The sequence below is a fragment of the Cololabis saira genome, chromosome 9 (genome assembly GCF_033807715.1).
Source record: "Cololabis saira isolate AMF1-May2022 chromosome 9, fColSai1.1, whole genome shotgun sequence".
NCBI lineage: Eukaryota > Metazoa > Chordata > Actinopteri > Beloniformes > Belonidae > Cololabis > Cololabis saira.
The window spans coordinates 3,283,574-3,293,573 of record NC_084595.1 but is presented as its reverse complement, the minus strand read 5'-3'; the positions used below and the strand labels follow the sequence as shown (position 1 = coordinate 3,293,573).

General features: G+C 55.7%; 2 protein-coding genes across 2 annotated transcripts in view; one reads left to right on the top strand and one right to left on the bottom strand.

Annotated features, from left to right (window-relative positions):
- Positions 1–928, top strand: part of LOC133450886 (RING finger protein 214-like) — a 12,893-nt gene extending 11,965 nt beyond the window's left edge. The window contains exons 5-6 of the mRNA XM_061729786.1: positions 1–56; positions 171–928. The exon at positions 1–56 is cut by the window's left edge and continues 154 nt beyond it. Of these exons, the coding sequence (XP_061585770.1) occupies positions 1–56; positions 171–803 (689 nt within the window). The 3' untranslated portion in view covers positions 804–928. The remainder of the gene's footprint in view (positions 57–170) is intronic.
- Positions 929–7,522: 6,594 nt separating this feature from the next.
- The window catches only part of sncaip (synuclein, alpha interacting protein), a 15,428-nt gene continuing 12,950 nt past the window's right edge, over positions 7,523–10,000 (bottom strand). Inside the window, exon 12 of the mRNA XM_061730336.1 lies at positions 7,523–9,949. Within this exon, the coding sequence (XP_061586320.1) occupies positions 8,938–9,949 (1,012 nt within the window). The 3' untranslated portion in view covers positions 7,523–8,937. The remainder of the gene's footprint in view (positions 9,950–10,000) is intronic.

Here is a 10,000-nt window from a genome sequence, read left to right as displayed (position 1 = left end):
GGAGTCTGGACGCTCTACCCAGGATCAGCACGCCGGCGCTGCCGCCCGTACCCATGGTGAGCTAGCCTGCTAACATGCTAGCTGCTAGCCTGCTAACATGCTAGCTGCTAGCCTGCTAACAACCTGCTAGCTTCTATCTTGCTAACCTCCACTCTGCTTCTCTCCGATAGGCCGATCTCCGGTTCCGGCAGGTGATGCGGTCTCTGGCCCCGCCCCCTCCGAGACACTTCTACCCCCGGCAGCCCCTCCCCCCCCCGCCGTTCCGGGGCCCCTACCCCCCCCAGGGCTACTTCCTGCCCCCCCCCGGGGCCGCCGCCGCCCCCACCACGGCCGGGCCCCCCATAGCCGCCGCCGGGCCCCCGTTAGCCGCCGCCGGGCCCCCCGGGGCCGCCGGGAAGCTGGAGAAGGTCCTGGAGAAGCTGGCGGTTCGGTTCCCGCTGGTGTCCAAGAACCAGCTGATGGCGGCGCTGCAGCAGGTCAAGAGTTCCCGGGGGACCCTGAAGGGCCTGAACCTGGACCAGGTCCTGGAGCAGGTGGGGGTCCGGCTGGCCCAGGGGCCCCCCGGGGGGCCGGGCCCCATCCAGCGGCCGGGCCCCCCGGTGCCGCCGGGGCAGAGAGGGAGTCCGGGCCCCGCTCCCGGGCCGGCCCCCCAGACCCGGAAACTGTGCTTCATGTGCCAAGAGCTGGTGGACCCGGGGGACCGGCACCCGCTGGGCTGCAGCCACGCCATCCACCGGGCCTGTATCCAGCCCTGGCTGCAGTCCAGCCGCAAGGACTGCTGCCCCTTCTGCCCCGGCCAGTGACCCGGGACCAGGACTCTGTTGCTAACCTGCTAACCTGCTAGCTCTGTTGGAGCTAAAGTTTGTGTTGAAAAAAACTGATTTTCTGATTTTAAACTGAAATAAAATTATTTTGCGAAAAACTGAAATGTGACGCTGGTGTTTTACCGACCTGCAGGTCCTTTAAAAACCAATTCACCCTCGCCCTTCGCGCTCGCCATCGCGCTCGTCCTTCGTGCTCGCCCTTCGAGCTCGCCATCATGATGGCATCGCACTCTTTTTTTGCGCTCGCCCTTCGCACTCGCCATCGTGCTTGCCATCGCGCTCGCCATCGTGCTCGCCATCGCGCTCCCCATCGCACTCGCCATCGTGCTCGCCATTGCGCTCGTCTTTCGCGCTCATCCATCGTGCTCGCTATAGTGCTCGCCATCGCGCTCGCCCTTCGCACTGGCCTTCTTGCTCGCCTTTGGCGCTCGTCTTTGGCGTTCGCCATCGCGCTCACCATCGCGCTCGCCCTTCGCGCTCGCCCTTCGCGCTCGTCCATCGTGCTCGCTATCGTGCTCGCCATCGCGCTCGCCCTTTGTGCTCGCCGTCTTGCTCGCCTTTGGCGCTCGTCTTTGGCGTTCGCCATCGCGCTCGCCTTCACGCTCGCCATCGCCCTTCGCGCTCGCCATCGCGCTCGCCCTTCGCGCTCATCTTTGGCGCTCGTCTTTGGCGTTCACCATTTGTGCTCGTCCTTCGCGCTCGTCTTTCTCGCTCGCCTTTGGCGTTCACCATCATGCTCGCCTTCGCACTCGCCTTCGCACTCGCCATCGCGCTCGTCCTTCACGCTCGCCATTGTGATCGCCCTTCGCACTCGCCTTCGCACTCGCCATCGCACTGGTCTTTGGCGCTCGCCATCGCGCTCGCCATCGCGCTCGACATCTTGCTCGCCACTGTGCTCGCCCTTCACGCTCGCCATCGCCCTTCGCGCTCGCCCATCGCGCTCGGCATCGCGCTCGCCATCACGCTCGCCATCTTGCTCGCCATCGTGCTCGCCCTTCGCGCTCGCCATCACGCTCGCCATCTTGCTCGCCATCGTGCTCGCCCTTCGCGCTCATCTTTGGCGCTCGTCTTTGGCGTTCACCATTTGTGCTCGTCCTTCGCGCTCGTCTTTCTCGCTCGCCTTTGGCGTTCACCATCATGCTCGCCTTCGCACTCGCCTTCGCACTCGCCATCGCGCTGGTCCTTCACGCTCGCCATTGTGATCGCCCTTCGCACTCGCCTTCGCACTCGCCATCGCACTGGTCTTTGGCGCTCGCCATCGCGCTCGCCCTTCGCACTCGCCATTGTGATCGCCCTTCGCACTCGCTATCGCGCTCGCCCTTCGCGCTCGCTATCGCCTTTGCACTAGCCTTCGCGAAATGTTGAAAAAGTCGAAATGTCAAGAATAATGATAACGATAAATAATAATCTCGACATTTCGATTTTTTTCTCGAAGTGCACAATAAAAAAAATCTTCCTCTCTCAAATATTTTTTCTCCTGCATGGCCCTGATACTCTACACTTCTTATCTCTTCTGTGCGCTGGTTTTTAGTCTGGGCTAGCTGAGCATGATGGTACGATATTTTTCACGTCTATTTTTTTTGTTCTTTTGTTTACTTTCTCCTCGCTGTAGACTCACGTCATTATGCACGTAGCGTCTAGCGCGGCGGCGGCGTTGGAAGACTGATGATGTTTATCAGCTCGTCTAATTACCGTGTTGTTTTTGTTAAAGGTTGTGTTTATTGTTTTCCATCATGGCTGCCGTTACATCAATTAATGCCGTTGACGGGCCGTGGGATCACCCCCCCCCCCCCCCCCCCCCCCCCCCCCTCCACCACCCACCCCTCTCTCTGGCATTAAAGGCCTGTCATCCCAACATTCCCAGCATGCCGCGGGGCCCCCGGACATCGCCCAGCGGTGTCAATTAAATTTGATTGACTGAGTAAAAAGAAGCACACAAATAAGCCGAAACAACAGACACAAAAATCTATAGCGGCTGTCAAATCAGGCGCTCGTCTCGTTGGTTTTCGTGGCGTGTGCCGCGACTGTGTGCGTGTGCGTGTGCGTGTGCGCGTGTGTGTGTGTGTGTGTGTGTGTGTGTTTATGTGTTTATGTGTGTGTGTGTGTTTCCCCCCTCACAAACCCCAACCAAACATCCAAACAGACTGAACCAATTAGCCGCCGCGGATCCTCGTCCCGGCTGCACAGCCGAGGCTCCTGGGTATCGACTCAAAAACCGTTGTCCAATAAATGAGCTCTAATTTATCAGTTCAACCCCCCTCCCCCCTCCATTACCCCCCCGAAAAGAGAGGAAAAGAGGAAGAGAAGAAACAAAACAAACAACTCATGTCCTTTTTTGCGTCATGAGCCGGTGAGGAGGGTTGAACATTTCCCATAATCCCCCTTGTTGTACTAATTGTCAGCCTTCAGGCTCGTGTTTCACCCCCCACCCCGCGGTGATGGAGGGCCCCCCGTTAGGGCTCCCCCCGCCCCCGTTAGGGCCCATCCCCCCCCCAGGCTCCCCGCGTGGGAACCATCAACGGCCAATTTGCTGCCCAAACACCATAAATCCTGCTAAGTGGCTGTTTGTGAAGTCAACACTCGCTCCGTTAGCAAACACTCGCTCCGTTAGCAAACGTCCCCCTCAATTACCGACATCCATCTGGCTCGGCGAAGGCGGCGGCGACGCCGACGCCCCGGGGAACCACGATAGCGTCTCTATGAGCGCCACGAGGGCTTTTAGCGAAGCAACCTTCGATGTTTAAGTCCTCGTTTTGAAGAACTCGGGCCGTTTTGATAAAACTGCAAACGATTAATACTCGTATTTCAAAAAAATACTGCAGTTTCCCTTCGGCAGTCTGTAAAACTACCCGGAAAGTGTGCACACTTATCCCATAATGCAATGGGACGGCACAGCGGGAGCGGGCCATGTGGTACTTAGCTAGTACTAGTACAGACACGTAGCGTAGGAGTGTTTGCACGTTAAAATACTTATGTCTGAGACCAACCAAAACCGGTTCCGCCAGTCCAGTTTTTTTCATTTTATCCTAAATGTTTCTGAAAACGAAAGTAATAATGATAATAATAAAATAATAACTAGAAAATTTCAGGAAATTTTGATAAACAGTAGGCATGCCCAAGGTGACATCACCCAAATGTTCTAACGGCCCAGAAAAAGGAGAAAGTGGAAAAGTACACAGGAAAAAACCACCACAATATGATGTGGAAGTCCAGAAATAAAGTTTATTTTAGTTTGTCGTCAGCCGTCACAACAGATTAAAAACCAGATCTGGGCTCAGATCTCGGCTCTCATCAAGTATCGGTTCAGGCCATCCCCTCGTCCTGGCGGAGACCCTACGATGGAGACGGTCCAGTTAAGACCAGAACCTGCGTTTTACACATCCCAGAACAATAACATCCTTCAAAGACGTGAAATCAAGTGGAGATGAAATTATCGATTAATCCTTCAACTTTGAGCTCAAATTCCTTCACTTCATTTTTAGATAAAGTGTTTGATCTGGTGTCGACTTCTGACCGCGATTCAAGCGGCCGCCGTGTTCCGAGAAGTCCATAAGACACCCGGCCCCGCCAAAGGTCTGGGGCCCGACTCAAATACCCCTTTTCCACCCACTGCTGGCCCTCATGTAAGAGCTGGAATATTAAAATACTCTGATTTGAATGATTTGTGGGTCATTTACTACTGGGGTCATTTACTACTGGGGTAGTGGGGTACCCCTGGTACCCCACTAGTACTAGTACCCCCCTGGTACCTTGACACCCCACTACCCCAGTATCCTGGTACCTTGACACCCCAGTATCCTGGTACCTTGACACCTCACTACCTCAGTATCCTGGTACCCCAGTATCCTGGTACCTTGACACCCCACTACCCCAGTATCCTGGTACCTTGACACCTCACTACCTCAGTATCCTGGTACCTTGACACCCCACTACACCAGTATCCTGGTACCTTGACACCCCACTACCTCAGTATCCTGGTACCTTGGCACCCCACTACCCCAATAGCCCAGTACCTTGGCACCCCACTACCCCAGTATCCTGGTACCCCAGTATCCTGGTACCTTGACACCCCACTACACCAGTATCCTGGTACCTTGACACCCCACTACCTCAGTATCCTGGTACCTTGACACCCCACTACCTCAGTATCCTGGTACCTTGACACCCCACTACCCCAATATCCTGGTACCTTGACACCCCACTACCTCAGTATCCTGGTACCTTGACAGCCCACTACCCCAGTATCCTGTTGCCCCAGTACCTTAACACCCCACTACCCCAGTATCCTGGTACCTTGACACCCCACTACCCCAGTATCCTGGTACCTTGACACCCCACTACCTCAGTATCCTGGTACCTTGACAGCCCACTACCCCAGTATCCTGGTACGTTGACACGCGACTACCTCAGTATCCTGGTACCCCAGTATCCTGGTACCTTGACACCTCACTACCCCAGTATCCTGGTACCCCAGTACCTTGACACCCCACTACCCCAGTATCCTGGTACCCCAGTATCCTGGTACCTTGACACCCCACTACCCCAGTATCCTGGTACCTTGACACCCCACTACCCCAGTATCCTGGTACCTTGACACCCGACTACCCCAGTATCCTGGTACCTTGACACCCCACTACACCAGTATCCTGGTACCTTGACACCCCACTATCCCAGTATCCTGGTACCTTGACACCCCACTACACCAGTATCCTGGTACCTTGACACCCCACTACCCCAGTATCCTGGTACCTTGACACCTCACTACCCCAGTATCCTGGTACCTTGACACCTCAGTACCCCAGTATCCTGGTACCTTGGCACCCCACTACCCCAGTATCCTGGTACCCCAGTATCCTGGTACCTAGACACCCCACTACCCCAGTGTCCTGGTACCCCAGTATCCTGGTACCTTGACTCCCCACTACCCCAGTATCCTGGTACCTTGACACCCCGCTACCCCAGTATCCTGGTACCTTGACACCCCACTACCCCAGTATCCTGGTACCTTGACACCCTGCTACCCCAGTATCCTGGTACCTTGACACCCCGCTACCCCAGTATCCTGGTACCCCAGTATCCTGGTACCTTGACACCCCACTACTCCAGTGTCCTGGTACCTTGACACCCCACTACCCCAGTATCCTGGTACCTTGACACCCCACTACCCCAGTATCCTGGTACCTTGACACCCCACTACTCCAGTGTCCTGGTACCTTGACACCCCACTACCCCAGTATCCTGGTACCTTGACACCCCACTACCCCAGTATCCTGGTACCCCAGTATCCTGGTACCTTGACACCCCACTACCTTGGTACCTCACTACCCCAGTGTCCTGGTACCCCAGTATCCTGGTACCTTGACACCCCACTACTCCAGTGTCCTGGTACCTTGACACCCCACTACCCCAGTATCCTGGTACCTTGACACCCCACTACCCCAGTATCCTGGTACCTTGACACCCCACTACCCCAGTATCCTGGTACCTTGACATCCCACTACCCCAGTATCCTGGTACCTTGACACCCCACTACCCCAGTATCCTGGTACCCCAGTATCCTGGTACCTTGACACCCCACTACCCCAGTATCCTGGTACCTTGACACCTCACTACCCCAGTATCCTGGTACCTTGACACCCCACTACCCCAGTATCCTGGTACCTTGACACCCCACTACCCCAGTATCCTGGTACCCCAGTATCCTGGTACCTTGACACCTCACTACCCCAGTATCCTGGTACCTTGACACCTCACTACCCCAGTATCCTGGTACCTTGACACCCCACTACCCCAGTATCCTGGTACCTTGACACCCCACTACCCCAGTATCCTGGTACCCCAGTATCCTGGTACCTTGACAACCCAGTACCCCAGTATCCTGGTACCTTGACACCCCACTACCCCAGTATCCTGGTAACTTGACACCCCACAACCCCAGTATCCCAGTATCCTGGTACCTTGACACCCCACTAACCCAGTATCCTGGTACCTTGACACCCCACTACCCCAGTACCTTGACACCTCACTACCCCAGTATCCTGGTACCTTGACACCCCACTACCCCAGTATCCCGGTACCTTGACACCCCACTACCTCAGTATCCTGGTACCTTGACACCCCACTACCCCAGTACCTTGACACCCCACTACCCCAGTACCTTGACACCTCACTACCCCAGTATCCCGGTACCTTGACACCCCACTACCCAAGTATCCTGGTACCTTGACACCCCACTACCCCAGTACCTTGACACCTCACTACCCCAGTATTCTGGTACCTTGACACCTCACTACCCCAGTATCCTGGTACCTTGACACCCCACTACCCCAGTATCCTGGTACCTTGGCACCCCACTATCCCAGTATCCTGGTACCTTCCTTGACACCCCACTACCCCAGTATCCTGGTACCTTGACACCCCACTACCCCAGTATCCTGGTACCTTGACTCCCCACTACCCCAGTATCCTGGTACCTTGACACCCCACTACCCCAGTATCCTGGTACCTTGACACCCCACTACCCCAGTATCCTGGTACCTTGACACCCCACTACCCCAGTATCCTGGTACCTTGACACCCCACTATCTCAGGTGGTGGCGCGTATGAAGAGGTTAAAAAAGAGGTTTCATGGAAAAGTTGTGGTTCTGTGAGTCTTGAACTTTGTTTGAGGAAAAGAAAACAGCATGAAGTGACAGCATCGTCCTTTTATTTCAAGCTTCGACTTTTGTAAATGTTAATCTCATGAAAGCTGCATAAAATCTCTGGAAGTTTCTTCTTCTTCTGCCTTGGGCGGCTGTAGAAGGTGCGATCGAACCTCCCCGTCTCAAAAAAAACACAACAACTAACGTCTACTTCATGCCGGAAAAAATACTGCATTGATAATGAGTGTAGAAATAAAAAAAACTTGTGCAGGAATATAATGCAAGAACAAAATTAAATACTAAAATATATAAAAACAGTGGTTTTAAAAAGTACTTGTTGTGCTGGCGCACGTGAGCATGTGCATTGATTATAACAACATTTAAATCCTAAAGTGTGCAGAAACATAAATACTTGTTCTTTAGTGTCGACCGGAGGGAGAAACGGAGCGACAGACGAGCAGGAAAAACAAATCTGCCGGGAAAAAACGCTGGTTTTTAACTCGTTTCTGGACCAACGGAACCAGGAGGAACCGGGTTCGAGACACGTGAACCCGAACACGTCCTTCAGTCTCTGGTGAAGACGATGAGACGGTCGAGAGGACGGATGATGACGACGACCAGCAAAACTGGCCGTTTAAAACTAAGAGAAGTTCTTCAAAGAGGTTTAAACTAGTCAAAGAAACGGTGTGGAACGATGGAGATTCAGCAGAAACCATGAAAACGTCCAAAGAGACGGCCCCGAAGGAACCATCTGCTGGGGTTCACAAGATCCAGGATCCTGAAAACCTGGACAGCTGATCCTGGATCCTGGGACTCAGGTTGATTGATCAGCTGGATTCAGGATCGTGTGCCCAGAATCCAGGATCCAGGCAACATTGGACACGTTTGAAGTCTGTTTTTCCAGCAGACGTCAGTGATTGTTCCACACTGTAACTTCACCAAAACCTTCGCCGGAGGGACGGTTCACTTCAAGGTGCGTCTCTTGAAGAAGTTTTCAATCGAGGGACCAGATTCGTCTCTCGACTCTTTAGGCTGGATTATGGTTCTGCAACAAATCAACGCCGAGCCCACGCCGCACGCTACGCCGTGCCTGACGCACCTCCCACAAATTGTAACTACGCGTCGAGAGGTCGCAGACCAACACAGACCGAGAGGGCTGTGATTGGTTCGCTTGGTAGCAACACATTTCAGGTTTCCGGTTTGAAGCAGTCGTGAACTTTCAGCGCTATTTTCTTTGTGTATGTGTGATTTTTTGTTTTGGTTTTTTGCACAATCTCTTTGATTTACTGTGACCGGAAAAGTTGGATAAACCATTCAGGAAAAGATCGCACCCCCCTAGTGCTCTGGGGGGGGTACTGCACCGCGGAGAAATGGAATGTCGGAGAAGTCTGAAGGTTCACGACGGCGTCACGGTGACGGCGTAAATTCTGCGTTGGTTTAACGCAGAACCTTAATCCAGCCTTTAATCTTAATCAAACGTTGCTGGTTCTGCTCTTGCCTCTGGCTCCGCCTCCAGGACCGGCTTTAGTCTCGGACTTCCTGCCGGGCGAGTTTTGGCAGGTGGACGGTTTGACCGCGGCGCCGGTGCTAGCGCTGCTAGCACCGCTACTGCCGCTAGCGTTGTTGTTGTTGTGGTTGGAGTTTCCGCTCAGCGTCTCCATGATGGAGCGGAACGTCCCGAAGGAGCGCTTGCCCTCGGAGCCCCCCGACGACGCCGCTGCCGCCGGCGTCCTCTCCTTACCCGGCGCCGGCGCCACCGCGCGGCTAGGCTCCGCCTCCTGCGAGCCGGAGCTCTTGTGCACCTGCTCGTCGAAGGTGACCCTGAGCTTCAGGTTCTGGGACGTCTTCCTGCGCGACGACGGCGACTTCAGGGCGCTCTTGGGGCTGGTCGCCACCTTCTGGCCGTTAGCGGCGTTAGCGTTAGCGGCGTCGTCGGGGTCGCTGGACGTCGGGGATGGGTTGTAACCGATACTGTCCACCGACTTGGAGCCGCTGAGAGAGAAAGCCAGCTTCCTCTCGGTGGAGGACGGCGGGTTCGGGAGGTGCTTCCTCATCACCAGGTGGAGGTGGCCGGGCACGGCTTCGTCCTGCGTGATTGGCAGGTGGCTCGGCCTATCGGGGCGCGGCACCCCCGCCCCCGACGACGGGGGCGTCCCTTGGCTTTTGTTTCCCTCCTCCGGCGGGTAGCCATCCGAATCCGATTCGCTCAGAGAGCGCTGCATGATCTGCTTGAGTCTGGCTAGCTTGAGCTCGCGCCGCTCCGCCAGCCCCGTCCTGCGGCCCCCGGGGGGGGCGGCGGGGGCCCCGGGGGGGCCGGGGGCCCCGGGGGTACCAGGGGCCCCCGACGGGTCCTTCCCCAGCAGCTGCCGCAGCACAGAGTCGGGCCCCGCCCCTCCCTGACGGACCAACCAGTGGCCGTCACCGGGCGTTCCCTCCGCCGTCAGCATCATCTCTGGCCACGCCTCCAGCTGGGGCTGATGGGAGCTGGAGTCCAGAGAGAGACAACAGTTAACGGGACGACTCGCTGCCTTTATT